General features: G+C 42.2%; 1 protein-coding gene across 4 annotated transcripts in view; it reads left to right on the top strand.

Annotated features, from left to right (window-relative positions):
- The window catches only part of LOC131952800 (kin of IRRE-like protein 1), a 106459-nt gene that overhangs the window by 37231 nt on the left and 52402 nt on the right, over positions 1–16826 (top strand). For all 4 annotated transcript variants that reach the window (XM_059315653.1, XM_059315650.1, XM_059315652.1 and 1 more), the window contains exon 4: positions 11393–11520. In XM_059315653.1, the coding sequence (XP_059171636.1) occupies positions 11393–11520 (128 nt within the window). The remainder of the gene's footprint in view (positions 1–11392; positions 11521–16826) is intronic.

Raw genomic sequence — 16826 nt, 5'->3', positions numbered from 1 at the left:
AAATCGCGAGCTAGTGTACAGTGTGATGGGTTGATCAGCGGGTCACATCGCAGGCAAAATGAGAGCATTTCATGCTTAAACAATGGCAATGCTTTAATGCTGAAACTTTTGTAGGAACATACTCATTGATATAACGGAAATCATAACAGTTTTTAAACACTTCTTTCGTTTGGCATCAGGTCAGTGAGTTACCATATACATGTGTCCATTTGTTAACATCTGGTCAGTAAGTGACCCAATACACGTGTCCATTTGTTGACATCTGGTCAGTGAGTGACCCAATACATGTGTCCATTTGTTGACATCTGGTCAGTAAGTGACCCAATACATGTGTCCATTTGTTGACATCTGGTCAGTGAGTGACCCAATACATGTGTCCATTTGTTGACATCTGGTCAGTGAGTGACCCAATACATGTGTCCATTTGTTGACATCTGGTCAGTAAGTGACCCAATACATGTGTCCATTTGTTGACATCTGGTCAGTGAGTGACCCAATACATGTGTCCATTTGTTGACATCTGGTCAATGAGTAACCCAATACATGTGTCCATTTGTTGACACCTGTTCAGTGAGTGACCCACTATACCAGACGACCTTACTGTAGGAACCATGTGTTCACTTGTTGTTAAATCAAATTTGTCACGTTTATGTGGAAGAGGGAGGGGCGGCTATGTCCACACCTAACAAGATTAGGACTCAAAGACTCTTTGAACCGGCGGTGATTCCTAGGTTTATCAGCTGGGAACTGGCAGATTTCAACGGTCGTCAAACTATTCGTCGATTGCTTAATCCGATTTAAATCATCCAGCGGGATTTTCTTTTCTTTTAACATTGGGCAACATACAACTTTAAATTTTTGGACTATTTATGCCATGTTGTTTTTACAATTGTTTGTACCAATCTTTGTCCAATTGTGCCAATGTCCCGTTGTGCTGATGTCCCCATGTCCCGTTGCGCCGACCAAACTGTGCTGTACCCACTGTGCCGTACCCACCGTGCCGTACTCACTGTGCCGTACCCACCGTGCCGCACTCACCATGCCGTACCCACCGTGCCGCACTCACCGTGCCGTACCCACCGTGCCGCACTCACCGTGCCGTACCCACTGTGCCGTACCCACCGTGCCGCACTCACCGTGCCGTACCCACTGTGCCGTACCCACCGTGCCGCACTCATCATGCCGTACCCACCGTGCCGCACTCACCGTGCCGTACTCACCGTGCCGCACTCACCGTGCCGTACCCACTGTGCCGTACCCACCGTGCCGTACCCACTGTGCCGTACCCACCGTGCCGCACTCACCGTGCCGTACCCACCGTGCCGTACCCACCGTGCCACAACCACCGTGCCGTACCCACCGTGCCGTACCCACCGTGCTGTACCCACCGTGCTGTACCCACCGTGCCGCACTCACCGTGCCGTACCCACCGTGCCGTACCCACTGTGCCGTACCCACCGTGCCGTACCCACCGTGCCGCACTCACCGTGCCGTACCCACCGTGCCGCACTCACCGTGCCGTACCCACTGTGCCGTACCCACCGTGCCGCACCCACCGTGCCGTACCCACCGTGCCACAACCACCGTGCCGTACCCACCGTGCCGCACCCACCGGTTCCACCGGTTGACGTCTGCCAGAAACTCTCGCCGGCTTCCGTCAGGTGGAGCATGACAAGATAATATGACGAGTGTCACGGCTGCTGGCACTCCTGGACCCGGTGATTGGCAGACGACTAATACAGTTACAGCCATGCGTACACCCGTCAGGTGACGTCATCCTAACGGCTGTCTCGTCGTGACGAACGAAAGGGAGATTACCGTATCTTGTGTAAACACAAACGTCTCAACGCGAGCTGCAAATCTTCGATACACTTTAGTGGGTCGGACACACTACGTTCTATAGTGGGTCGGACACACTACGTTCTATAGTGGGTCGGACACACTACGTTCTATAGTGGGTCGGACTCGCTATTAATGCGATTACACTGTTCTGGACACACTACGGCCAACACTGAATGTGTATGGCACTGCTTTGTACAAAATTCAATCGGACAATCTTTACGGGTGTATTGTGAACTTACATCTCGCAAAATGCAATTGTAGGCAGTTGGTGGTTGAAGGGGAATGCTTGGCAATGGAAGATTGTGATATTACGTGGTGTATGATATGTGGTAGATTGGTTATGTTGAGTGTGTGCTTGTGTCTCTGCGTGTGTATGTGTGTGTGTAGGATTGGGCTTGAAACTAAGACCTGTGTGGTTTTTGTTGAAATATCTCAGCCCTCTCGTGTTATTTAACCTGGCATCGTATCATTGCAACTAATATTCATGGATTTTTTTTCCTAAATTATTTAATAACAAAAGTCTAATTGGAAGGCTAATTATGTCTTATAACCCACATAATCCACCTCGTATTAATATTTTAACATCATTCACAAAACACATAATTAAAATGGTGTGGCCGATGTAGAAGAAATTGCTAGGATTGGTGATAGCTCTGTACATCTACGTATCTAGATCAACAAAAACTTTGTAACGTAAGCTAAGGCTTGACCATCTAATTTAACTCGCCTTAACCGGTCTGTCCCTCATGTCTCCGACCCCCCCCCCCCCCCCCCCCAGAACCAGACCGTAAACAGCTGCTAAGATTAGATCGTACTGCGACATCGGAGAACGAAAATTGGAAAACACTTCCGACTTCCGACAACGTCAAATGGAACCAAAAACCGCCGTACTGGGAATTCCCCGCCCCTGCCCGTCTTGTCTGTGTGGGATCCTCTGCCCAAGTCTCCATCAATTTGCTCCCCGCCCCTGCCCGTCTTGTCTGTGTGGGATCCTCTGCCCAAGTCTCCATCAATTTGCTCCCCGCCCCTGCCCGTCTTGTCTGTGTGGGATCCTCTGCCCAAGTCTCCATCAATTTGCTCCCCGCCCCTGCCCGTCTTGTCTGTGTGGGATCCTCTGCCCAAGTCTCCATCAATTTGCTCCCCGCCCCTGCCCGTCTTGTCTGTGTGGGATCCTCTGCCCAAGTCTCCATCAATTTGCTCCCCGCCCCTGCCCGTCTTGTCTGTGTGGGATCCTCTGCCCAAGTCTCCATCAATTTGCTCCCCGCCCCTGCCCGTCTTGTCTGTGTGGGATCCTCTGCCCAAGTCTCCATCAATTTGCTCCCCGCCCCTGCCCGTCTTGTCTGTGTGGGATCCTCTGCCCAAGTCTCCATCAATTTGCTCCCCGCCCCTGCCCGTCTTGTCTGTGTGGGATCCTCTGCCCAAGTCTCCATCAATTTGCTCCCCGCCCCTGCCCGTCTTGTCTGTGTGGGATCCTCTGCCCAAGTCTCCATCAATTTGCTCCCCGCCCCTGCCCGTCTTGTCTGTGTGGGATCCTCTGCCCAAGTCTCCATCAATTTGCTCCCCGCCCCTGCCCGTCTTGTCTGTGTGGGATCCTCTGCCCAAGTCTCCATCAATTTGCTCCCCGCCCCAGGGGCATCTTGCACATTCTCACTAACCCAGTTAAATATATTGCCTATGCTCGGGGGAGCTGGACACTGGTCAGTTAGGGTACTTTAAGCTGGTCATATCGAGAGGAGCCAATACTGGGGAGGACTGCGGTAATACTAGCAGCAGTTCGTCTTTTGGTCTTCATGTATGTGTTCCTTTATGCACTCATTTTATGTGTACTCTTCTTTTATGTGTACTCTTCTTTTATGTGCCTCTCCTTGGACACGTGAACAACTTGTAAGTGTATACATCTCCATGTGTACACCGATACAAAGTACAGCTCAACTTCGTAAATGTACACACTTTGTATATCAAGCTCAGCCTATGGTAACATTCTAGTTTATTTGTTTCTTATTCCTATCCACTAACTCACACTTCAGATGTAAGCATTCACACACTCACGCGCATCAACTTACACTATAAATCCCATTACATTGACTCCCCCCCCCCCCTCACATACACACACTATACACACAAACGTAACCCGTTTTATTGTCTAGCCATAAACGATATCAAAACAAAGCGAGAAAAGTTTTACACTTTTGATAAGCCAAGTTTAAAAAAAAAGGTTTTATTTGTTTGATATGCCAGTTGAGCTGGGATAACAATTCTTAGATTAAAGCGAAAACGATAAATGTCTAATTATTCCATCCTTGTTTTGTCTTTAAACTTTGACTGTTTTAGCCGGATAACCATCCAGTGGTTCTCATAATATAGACAGCAGGGCAGGTGAATACAGTTTAAACTTAGGTCAGGCGTGTTTAGTGACAACTCCATATAGCTGGGGTGGAATCGTGATACAGGCCGTTTTTGATACATTAGGGGTTGGCTTAGTTGGGTTGGTGGGGTACAGGGTTGGTGGAGTGTTTGGTTGGTTAGGTGCTGGGTTGGAGGGGTGTTGGGTTGGAGGGGTGTTGGGTTGGTGGAGTATGGGGTTGGAGTATTGGGTTGGTGGGGTGTTGGGTTGGTGGGGTGTTGGGTTGGTTAGGTGCTGGGTTGGAGGGGTGTAGGTTTGGTGGAGTATACGGTTGGTGGAATGTTGGGTTGGTGGGGTGTTCGGTTGGTGGAGTATGGGGTTGGAGTATTGGTTTGGTGGGGTGTTGGGTTGGTGGGGTGTTGGATTGGTGGGGTGTTGGGTTGGTGGGGTGTTGGGTTGGTTGGGTTGGTGGGGTATAGGGTTGGTGGAGTATAGGGTTGATGGAGTATGGGGTTGGAGTATTGGTTTGGTGGGGTGTTGGGTTGGTGGGGTGTTGGGTTGGTGGGGTGTTGGGTTGGTGGGGTGTTGGGTTGGTGGGGTATAGGGTTGGTGGAGTATGGGGTTGGAGTATTGGTTTGGTGGGGTGTTGGGTTGGTGGAGTATAGGGTTGGTGGAGTATGGGGTTGGAGTATTGGTTTGGTGGGGTGTTGGGTTGCTGGAGTGTTGGCCTAGTTGGACACTACGACGGCTGATGAAAATATCAGAACTAGTGGCCGAGATCGTCAATAATGGCCGTGATGATACCTGGTGGCCAAGATGATCATTGGTGGCCATAAACCATCACTGGTGGCCGTCACATACCATCAGTAGTGACCATACGGAATCATCTGACCGTAAGAAATAAGTTTTAATCGAATTGATAGCCTCAGGAAATAATTCTAACCAACCCTTCACATACTTCTCTGAGATACAATGGAGGAGAGTGAGAGGCGGGGTGGGGGTGGGGGGGGGGGGGGGAGTTTCTCCGGATGATACAATAGGCGCGGGTAGGATGAGTAGCAGACGTTGTGACGTGAACCGTACACGGCTTATCGTACCCGGCGATACCATCATCGGGATTTTCCGATAGGGCGTGCTCCGGTGTGGCGTCTACATCACCCTCAACAGCTGCCCTCGTCTACATCTCTGACATCACTGGTGCACGCGCCGCTATTTTTACACATTCAAGTTACATTTTCTGACATTGTTGCACGCGCGAGAGTATCCCTACACATCTAGTCTACATTTCCCTACACATCTAATCTACATTTCCCTACACATCTAATCTACATTTCCCTACATATCTAGTCTACATTTCCCTACACATCTAATCTACATTTCCCTACACATCTAATCTACATTTCCCTACATATCTAGTCTACATTTCCATACACATCTAATCTACATTTCCCTACATATCTAGTCTACATTTCCCTACACATCTAATCTACATTTCCCTACACATCTAATCTACATTTCCCTACATATCTAGTCTACATTTCCATACACATCTAATCTACATTTCCCTACATATCTAGTCTACATTTCCCTAAACATCTTCAACGAAACTATTTTTACACATCACTTCTCCATATTAGACCGGCTTTATATTCGACTCATTGATACAAAAATCCAATTATCTAACAGTGCATGTTTTCTTGCTGAATGACCAGCCACTCCAGGCCTCTGTTGAAGGTCCGCTAAAGCCAAAAGCTTGTGAATGGCCGTGTAAGAAGCCTAACGTAATCAGCGACAATACGCGACGCTAATAGATCTGTGGGACGGAAATAAAGTGCCCCCCCCCTCCCATAATGTTTGTATGTAACCGTAGATATGTCTGCCTTACACATCGTAAACACTTCCTGCTGCTCACCATTGACGGCTCCGGGAGCCGCTGGAAATTAATTGGCACGGACAAAACTAGGAAATCCTCCGTGGCTAGCGGCGAGCGGTGGAGCGCTAGAAACGGAGAACCGTTATCGCCTGGTCCCATAAATACGACACGCATGCGGCCAGCGCTTGATGAAAATCCTGGCTAATTCCTGGGCTGATCGATGCGGGCCCATCTCATCATTGTAAACACGATAGCCCCGGGGTCTAGCCTTGCAAGACGGCTCCCCCCAATTCATGACTTGCCCGTTGCTGTTGTTTAAGACTCAATTTCCTACGCGCCCCTGGTCGTGGTAGCATGTTGATTGGTTCGTCATAATTAGCTGAAACAAAAGACGAGATTAACGGTTGGAATAATATCTGAGTACCCCCCAACCGTTTTATCTCCCGACCCGGTGATTGTCATATTTTCTTTTCATCAATGCGATGATCGGGCTGGGTGTTTGGTGTTTGCACAGACCCCAGCCTAGGATGACACCGAGGCTGAAATTTCTGCACGGACCGGCAACAGGGTCGTTTATCACTGGGACCAGGGGTGGAGGTGGAGAGTGGGGGGGGGGGTGATTTTTATGCGCCGTGTCAAACGCTGGTGTGATATCCCTTGTGCACTAAGGAATTTAAAAACTCGACAACGTTCAGAATTTGTATACACGAATAGGAATCTATCAACAAACGTTTCTGGATGAATACGAACCTTGAAGCGCCATGTTTATGTATTTGCCTAGACATGCACAAAAAGCCTATTGAGATGGTCTGTTGGCTAGACAGACCCAAACACCAGGTTTTGATGTGTCCAGTTTGAGCTGATGGACGTTCTTCCGCTGGACAAGCCGTTAATAAATGCCCGGTAGCTGTTCCACTGGCCGGCCAATTACCGACACTTAGCTATTCAGCGTTCTTTTTTAATGTCCGTTCCAGCAGCCATATTGATGGCGTCTAATGACAGGGGAGCTAATTGCGAGCCTGGCTGGTTTAATCACTAGTGCTGCCCTCTAGGGGTTAATTGGGAGTTATCGCTCACTTATCGGGTAGCGACTGGTTAAATAATCGTCATTATATCGTCAACATACCTTCCCCATACCGTCATCGTCATCATACCATCATCGTCAACATACTTTCATCGTCAACATGCTTTCTTCGTAATCATACCATCATCTTTATCATACCATCATCATACCATCATCGTCAACATGTTTTCAATATCAACATACCATCATTGTTATCACGCGTTCATCTTCTACCTGCCTTTATCATGCCACCTATATCAACATACCATTACCATACCACCATCATTAGCATCCAATGTCTATATATTAACAAGATATTTTTAATTATATAAGTCACACGTATGTATAGTTAAAATCGACGCTTATTGCAACACTTAATATCAAGTGAGTTATTAATATGTTGCAATTGATCACAACTTCAGATTCTTCATTTTATTTTAATGTCAAAAATAATTTGACGGTGTAATGGTAGACAACTGATTTCGTTACTGACCCAGACAGGTTGGTTATTTTTGTATCCAGAACATTCCATTTTTAAATACTCCACTCGAATTCTACAACATAATCTTCCTATTTATACCATACTCCTCACCAAAATCTTCCTAATTTAATCATATTCTACACCAGAATTTTTCTACACCCCCTCCCACAAATATTACCAGAATCTTTCACTTAAATTCCACACCAAAATCTTCCTGTTACCTTTAAAATCCACACCAGAACCTCCCCTACAAATTCCACAATCTTCCCACCAGAATATTCCAGTTCCCCTCCCCCCAAATGTCCACTGTTTAGCCAATGAAGTGGCGACTCACAAACCGGCTTATAAAATGTTGCTGACGATTAGCTCAATAAACCCTGGCAGAACCTGTTACCTACAAAAACGTTGGGATTCTCAGACTAATCGTCTTTGTTTCTTCTCGGATTGATGTAATCTTCTTGGTCTCAGCTCACAAATTGGATCAAAGCGTTGTTTGTTTTTACCACTAGTCAGAAACTAAAACAAAAGAATTAATCATTAGCACTGCATGTATTACATGTAACACAAATTACTTCAGGAGTTATTCTACTGCGTAATGTTCAGTATTTAATGGCATATGTAATGTCTTATCATCTAAAGGCGTCGCTGAAACATCAATTTGGGTGTTCTTGAGTATTTGCACAGAATCGCACCGTGCGTGCGTAAAATATCTGTCGCAACTTTCTTTAGCATCCTTTGGTGGGTCCAAGTTCAAAGATTGTTTGCGATGGGCATCAGAGGCTGAGCGTGGGGACGCGAGCTGGGAGGGTACAAAAGAAACGTGTGCTACCCCGTGTGACGCCTTGGATGTTTGGTGAGGGGTCCGTCAATACCGCCAGCATATCTCGATATCGTATTGGCTGACCACATGTAGTTCCACATTTTAAAATAAGTTTATATTTTCATTTATAAAACCAGAAATAGACCATTTTAGTATTGGGCAAAACTTTGGCAGAAATTAGTTTCATCAGCAGCAGCAGGCAAGATTTTTTACCCACAACGTGGAGTGGGGCGAGAATTTTTTTTTTTTTTAAATGTGTTAAAAAAAAACAAATAAATTTCCACGTAAAAACGTTAAGAAAGGTATTCGAACCCCAAGAACCTAAAGACAAAGTATTTATAAAAATATTTTCTTTCATTTCATGGCACCAAGAATAACTTTCAAAACATCATTTTCAGTTAATGGCTGGTTTAGTTTTTGTAGCGCCACCTGGGGAAACTACCCCCCAGCCCCACCCCCGGGGAGCTCGCACCTACCTCAATGTGAACCCCGACCTACGAGTTAAAGCCCTCGCCATTTTTATTTACATTGTTTTGTTTATGTTTTTTTATCGGGGCGTCCCGCGCATGCAGCATGCGCACCTGTCACGTGCGCCGCTAATCCGTGCTCATCACGTGCCGGGGAGTGCTCATTTCTTCCAGGCAGGTTAAACACATTCTGGAGGTTTTGACCTGGAGTAAACTATTTCACCTGCATCTCCTGACGTCTCGCTATACTTTCGGCCAGATTTCTATAAGCCCGTGTAATTTTGTTGATCCCCTGTTCCATTACACATAACCTAATTGCACTGGCTCCAGTATGTTAATTGATACATGCATCTATATTCATTGCGCGATGTGTATTGCCTTTCTTGCACTGCTGTGTCTATCTACCCGATGTCGTAGCTTCAAACTACCACACCACACTACCACACCTTTACACTACTACACCACACTACCACACCTTCACACTACCACACCACACTACCATACCTTTACATTACTACACCACACTACCACACCTTCAAACTACCACACCACACTACCACACCACACTACCACACCTTCACACTACCACATTACACTACCATACCACACTATCACACCACCATACCTTCAACTATAACACCACCACACCACACTACCACACCACACTACCACACCATACTACCATACCTTCACACTACCACACCCCACTACCACACCTTTACACTAATATTGCTGCACCATCAGCCTAACCTATAAGCCTACCACTACTCCTTGGATAACAAAGATCTAAACCCTATAGAAATGTTCTTGTTGTGAGCACATCTTCCATTTGTTTAATCAAGCAAGCACTTGTTCCCTATGCTCCACGAGCCAAACAATACATCAAGAACGAGCCGCTATATCCTCCGAGTGTCAGGTTACTTGCGTGGCGTGTAGAGGCTTGCGTGTACCGTGACGTGAGGTCAGCCACCCCATCATCTCATGGACAGTTTTAATTTAAACCGCCCGTGAAAAAATTATTGTAATCAACAACCTCCTTTGATGGTTTGATTAACGTTGTGGTATTGCCGGTGATTGAATTATAATGTTGTGGTTTTAAGCCATCTGAAACCTCTTGGGTCTCTGGAGTGTTATTTTGACTCGATTCGTTGCTTCATTTTGTTGCCCGCTCCGGCTAAAAGCTTCAAGCAAAAGGAGGCATCTTGAGTGTTTCTAGACCGGCACCATCCAAGCGTGGATTCCTAACCGTGATTGCCGGCACTTTTACACATCCAAATTGAGATTGCCGGCACTTTCACACATCCTAGCCGTGATAGGCGGCACTTGGAGACATTAACCCAACAAGGTTTACAACGAAAGAGCAATATTTTCAACTAAAACAGCACTTTAAACTTTAGAATGTAATGTATCTCTCTGTAGATCTATTTACCAATCAGCCTAAATGTTCTCTGTCTGTTACATCCAATCTTTTCACATCCGTCTGACTTTTACACTGGATAAAAAAAACGAAATGTAAAATTAATGAGAATTGGGAGGGTAGAGTGGCGCAATAGGGAGTGATCTAAGAGCGAGAGCGGCCGAGGCTTGTTTTTGCACCTTATCTAAATGTATTTTTCCCGATCTCTGCTTGGCTGGGCAGCCCTCTAGCACACGTCAGGCAGGACGGGCGTCTAACAGAAAGAGCAAACATGGGATGGGATGGGGTGGGGTGGGATGAGTCAAAGGTTCCGCTTGTCCCCAGCACTTTGTCTCCCCGGCCCTGACGGGTAATGGTGTTATGCCGGGGCCCCTGAAGCCCGGGTGTTTAATGGGGTTTTAATATGTCTGTCTCCTTCGATAGGGGGATGAAATGTTTTACAAGGATAATCACGTTTGGTGCTCACTCTAGGCGGCATTCGCGCTGGAAACGTCTTTAGCACATTAACTAGATGGCTAATTGCACTTAGCACATCACGTGTCAGACCAAATGTCTTAAGCACATCGAGAATAAGAGTAAATACTTAAGAACATCTACAACTAAATACAGTAGCCCATGTCTTGTAATTTGCTGTCTCTAGCAACACAGATACCAAACACAACAGCTTTAAAACCTGGCTATGAAGTAAAGTTCACCTATTTCTGTGGCCTCTGCGTATGAAGGGATAGTTTGATTAGCCGCCTTTAACTTAATGCAAATTAGGGTAAACATGGGCTCATGAACGTCCTTCTTACTCAAGTCTGGGATTCGAACTAGCGACTTTGGATTTAGCGGTCATGCGCTCTGCCGTCCGACCACGCTATCATCTCGCTTAAGTGGCAACAGTTCCACTTCCGGTGGTGGACTCCTGTATATATCACCCCGAAGTCCTTGCATTTTTAAAATATGTACTTCCTGCGTCTATTGTAACTCGTTCAGATTACGACCATGTAACATTTTTTACTTGTAACTCACCTGATGTAACATTTGTACTTGTAAATATATCAGATTACGACAATGTAACATTTGTACTTGTCACTCGGCAGATTACGACTATGAAGACTCGACAGCGTTTCGACAGCCGGAGTTTGTCAACAGCGAGTCCAACGTGACGGTGGTCGAGGGCAGCATGGCGACCCTACCCTGCACCATCCGCCATCTTGGTACCAGGGAGGTAAGTCACGTCTACCAGTTGTCTTGTTACGTCCCTTGCTACGTGTTGCTACATCACTTACTTAGGGAGGTAAGTCACGTCTACCAGTTGTCTTGTTACGTCCCTTGCTACGTGTTGCTACATCACTTACTTTACTCGTCACTGATACAGCATTATCTCACCTTATGTCAGCAGTGACACGCCTCTGTCACTATTGTGACATTAGTGATACGTCACTGTCACTATAGTGACATCAGTTACATAACGTTACATCTTGTTACAAGTATTTCCCTAGGCTTGTTCTAATACTACCAGCCACATGGGAATTTGACAATAAACCAACTCAAACTTCATTACCTTGAAATAAAATACCGATTTCAAATTACACCCCCCCCCCCCAACACCTATCACCTTCTCACATAATGTATCAATTCCACACCCTTACTTTCCATTCCCCCCCCCCCCTCCAGTCGCCAATAAAATTAGGCAGACGATATAGGAGCAGGAAAGGAACTTTGTGCCGCACTAGTACCTCTGCTAGAGTCTGGTGATTCCAATTTAATTTGCTTCAGTTCCTCTTTCTGTGCTCAAAGTCCCAATCTTTATTGGCAGCTAGTGTTGACTGTCGTTAAAGTCTCATCTCTAGTGATGACTGTCTTAAAAGTCTCATCTCTAGTGATGTCTGTCTTAAAAGTCTCATCCTTAGTGATGGTTGTCTTAAAAGTCTCATCTCTAGTGATGGCTGTCTTAAAAGTCCCAATCTCTATGTACATCTAGTGAGGGCTGTCTTAAAACCCTGGTCTGCGTGTAGAATAATACTGTGCGAAAATATGTTGTTATAATTGTTTATAGTTGAGACTACAGATTTAAGCTGTTTTACCAGAAGTAATACAAGTGTTAGCACTTCTTTGTTTCGACATCATGTCTTGATCAGTATGTGTCGAAAATGGCAGATTCGCAATTAATATAGACACATAAGGTTAACATTGTTGTAACCTATTTGTTGTATGTGCTTTAATCTATATGTTAAATAGATATGTTACCCCGTGCCGCATGTATATGATTGATAACAAACTGCATACACTCGGCATTATTATAGACATGGGTCTGTGACTGTGTCGGTAACTATTTCAATGGCAATGACTTTCAACCTGAGCGTTTTTAGTTGTTGGTTTTTTTTTCTCGCTGTTAATTAGACGAGTTTCTAGACGAGTTTTTAGTCCGTGCCAGTAGAGAGAGGGTAGGGAAGCGAGTTGTGGTTATTGAAAAATGTACCTTTAATTAACAATATAGTAGCGCCGTGCTTGAAACCTATCGGCTAATTGACGGCTAATTATCACAATTACTGCCTGGCGCCGACACTGGCCTGGGTAATGGAGGCTCATATATCATAAACTGTTGGCCAGATCTTTGGTTTACGTGACTGGCCAGTGCGTCATGTATCGCTAAATGTTGTCCGCGGTTTTTCACCCCTTTTATATATATATATATATATATATATATATATATATATATATATATATATATATATATATATATATATATATATATATATATATATATAGTTGTATAGTTACAGTACGGATGCGACAAACCTGAAAAACGAGTGTACCTGAAATACTGCCGAGTCCACAGAAAATGAACCGACTAGATTTACATTTTAAAATCGTGACAAATACTTGCAACTGAACACTCTCTCAATCAGTTGTCAGCTGATACTTGGCTCACATTTTTTCTGTCGTGTAGACAGTACACGTTTTCTTGGACTTGTTCGTCTTTAAAATGGCTGTTCTTATATTTCGGTCTAACTAAATGTATTCTCTGTTGGTATACAGTTCACTGTTGGGGGGGGGGTGGGGTGGGGGGGGGGGGTGGGGTGGGGGTGGGTTGTGAGGGACGGAGATGGTGTGTGGTGGGGGGGGGTGATTTTTGGCGTGTGTGAAGTAAAACAAATTCTCCCCCTGACGTGTAAATGATTGATTTTGTTTTCCCGTAAGAAAAAAACTGACAACTGTTTTAAACTAAACCACCAAACATAATTTATGCGGACACTACGTCATAGTTTCTTCGGAAATTCCCCGTCCATTTGTTTTCACACAAATAATGAGCTGATGTTTTGAACAGACACGCAGCTATTGGGCTTGTAAGTTGTTAAAGTAGCTTACCAAGTTCTCGCTCCGGTAGTTGCCAGCTGGCGTTTTTTTGTTTTTTCAAACCAAATGTGAATATTTTTTATTTATTTTTTTTAAGTTATGAAATCAACTTTCGTTTTTGGAATAAAAAAAACTCCGACAATAAGTTGTTTTAAGTAAATTAAGTTTAAAATAACACACACACACACAAATATATTATATTTTATATAGATATAGATAGATCTAGAATACAACCTGTATAATAATAATACATCTATAATCTATATAAAATATGATATTTATAGGCCTAAAAGATTTCAATCGTAAATCTGAAATCAAGCCTAATTTAATTAATAAATATATATAGCCTAGATCTAGATCTAGAGTCTAGATTTCTAGATCTAGAATTCTATATCTAGATCTATGACTTAAAAAAAACCCTCTTGAAAATTCCGACTTAGACAGTAACATACGACATACAGGATTTATTTTTAATTTATAGACTCAAGAGTAGTCTAGAGATCTAGATCTAGATTCTAGATCTAGTTTCTTTTATTTTACAGTGTAGTTGAGTGGAATTAATTACTAAATTACTAAATAGGCTATTTACTTTAAGACAGGTAGACTAGAATATGTTCAATATCAATTTATATATAGAATCTAGATTATTCTAGATCTAGCGAAGTTTAGTGTAGTCTTGTTGTAGAACTTAAAAACTAAATCTAGAGTGTAGGCAACTGTAGTAATTTAGATCTAGAATCTAGTACTGTGTGACGTCATTTTAGGGGGTGGGGGTCTGGCTTTTTGTGACGATGTGTAGGGGGAGGGGGGGGGTAAAAATCGTCAAAAAAATGCGTGACGTCATTTATAGATGACCCCCATGGAGAAGATCCACACAGAAACAGTTGAAGGAAAGGGGCCTAACATTCAAACAGGTAGAGGTACCAACATGATTTTAGAGATTATGTAGATATACATATATATAGGGGGAGGGGTAGAGAGAGAGAGGGTTCATCTGTAAATTGCATCACACATTTTATGATGATTTTTACCTCCCCCTCATAAAGGAGGGCAGTAAAAAGAAGAATGTATGATAGCTGGGTAATCCTAATTTATATAATCAGATTATTGTGGTAAATAAAAGTCAACATATCTAGCCTAACAAAATGCCATGAATTTAAAATATATATTATGACTTAGAGAAAGTTTGGTGAAATGGAAATATCTGCAAATTTGATTTATTGATGATGTGTAACTTGTTTATATTATTCCTTTGGAGCTGATATTAATAAAAAGTTAATGAAATTATAGAGTTTTATCCAATTGATGTTTCTAAAGCCTTGCATGAACTTAATTTAAATATATTTAGCTGCCCAGGCAAAGAACCCAATGAATTTTCCAGAATTGGCTTGTCGTTTGACCGATGGTAACAAAGAGAATCACCCAGGATCTTCGCTGATAAGAAAATCTGAAGACATACCTTATTCTTCTATATCTAAATGTGATTGGTCTAATGAAAATATTTATTCAGTGACAATTGCTAAAGATATTTTACCATTATTTCAAACATCATCTTCTGAAATGTTGTTTTCTATCTCTAAACCTTCCACAATTTCTTCAAGTTTCAAGAGATATTTTAACATCATTGCCTACTTCCTACAGTTCTTATGTTCAAAATTTGCAATTTTCTGAGAAACAAAGTAATAATAAATTTGTACCCAGTGTTTTAGTTTCAGCTCCATTAAAATTTAATAAACCAATCAATTTCAAAATTAAATGTTTCTTATCCCATATGAAAGTAGTCTGTTTAATTTAAGAAAAATCACCTTTAAAAAAATTTAATGTTTGAATGTCAATAAATTGTTGACATGGACTGGTTTGCGGGTAAGCTTTTATACTTAGTGTACAATAAAGATTCAGTTTTGATGTCAATATAGTTGCTTCTGAAAGAATTAAACTATAAACAATAGCATTTATATTAATATCTCAATGGCAGTTCAGTATACTTTCATCATTGTTTTCAAATAACAAAACAGAACTACAGTTTTAAAATTGAAAAAAAAAATGAAAATAATTTCATAAATGGATGGTTTTTTAATTACTTAAAACAGAAGATGCATCAATACAGCATTACAATGTATATGATTAATATTTCTTTTCATGGACAATCAACATTTAAATACTTCATTAAAAGTTAAATTCAGCTTCCTTGTGTCTAAAAATCCACATCCATGCTGTTCCATTTACCTAGAAATTAAATAAATAATATTTTTAACAACTTTCTGTAATATGAAAAAATTAATCATTGATTAAAACAGACAGCCAATATAGCAGATGAATTAAAATTCACCTGTTTCTGTGACATTTGCATGTAAAATTAGAGTGTTCAGAGGTATATACCCAGCCACCTTTAGTTTCCCTATCTTGAGCCAGGTACTCATGAGAGCTGGTACTCATGAGACTTAGGACATCATACCAGGACTAAAACCAGGGATCTGAACTCTTATCTTTTAGGATAGAAATGTGAAAGCTACTGTCTGACAGTCCCACTATCAAGCCATACATATTAATACTTACAGTATATAATCTTAGTAGCAACATATTCTTTAAGAATTAGAACACTGAATCGATTTCAAACTTGGGCTTAAGCTGAAAAATGGCTTATTATAAAAAAAAAAATTCAGCTCACCTTTAGTTCAAGATCAGCACCAATAGCCACAGTAAAGTGTGAGAAAATTGCTTGCCAAGTACCTAGGGAATTTAAATATAATAAATTATTAAGTTTATCCATATATTATATTAAAATAATTATTTAAATAATATGAGATATTAATATATATATATATATATATATATATATATATATATATATATATATATATATATATATATATATATATATATATTTATAAAAGGTTTAATTTATTGTAAAGGTTCAGTTTTCTATCTACTTAGCTTGTCTTAAAAACTAAAATATCTGGTTTACAGTTAACCATATCTATTATCTTAAGTATTACAAAACTATTAGTTTCATTTTCATTACTTGTAACTAAAAATTGTAGTCAATAGATCTAAAACTTAATTCTATTAACAGCTAACTGTAACCATACTGACTCTGACCAATTTATTAATTTTTGTATCCTGTAATTCATTAATAATTAGGCTTATACTAAAAGGCCGAAAGTTATCAATTGT

The sequence above is a fragment of the Physella acuta genome, unplaced genomic scaffold, assembly GCF_028476545.2.
Source record: "Physella acuta isolate Inbredline_101_S28 unplaced genomic scaffold, ASM2847654v3 ptg000890l, whole genome shotgun sequence".
In the NCBI taxonomy this organism is placed as follows: Eukaryota; Metazoa; Mollusca; class Gastropoda; family Physidae; genus Physella; species Physella acuta.
This window is presented reverse-complemented; position numbering and strand designations above follow the sequence as displayed.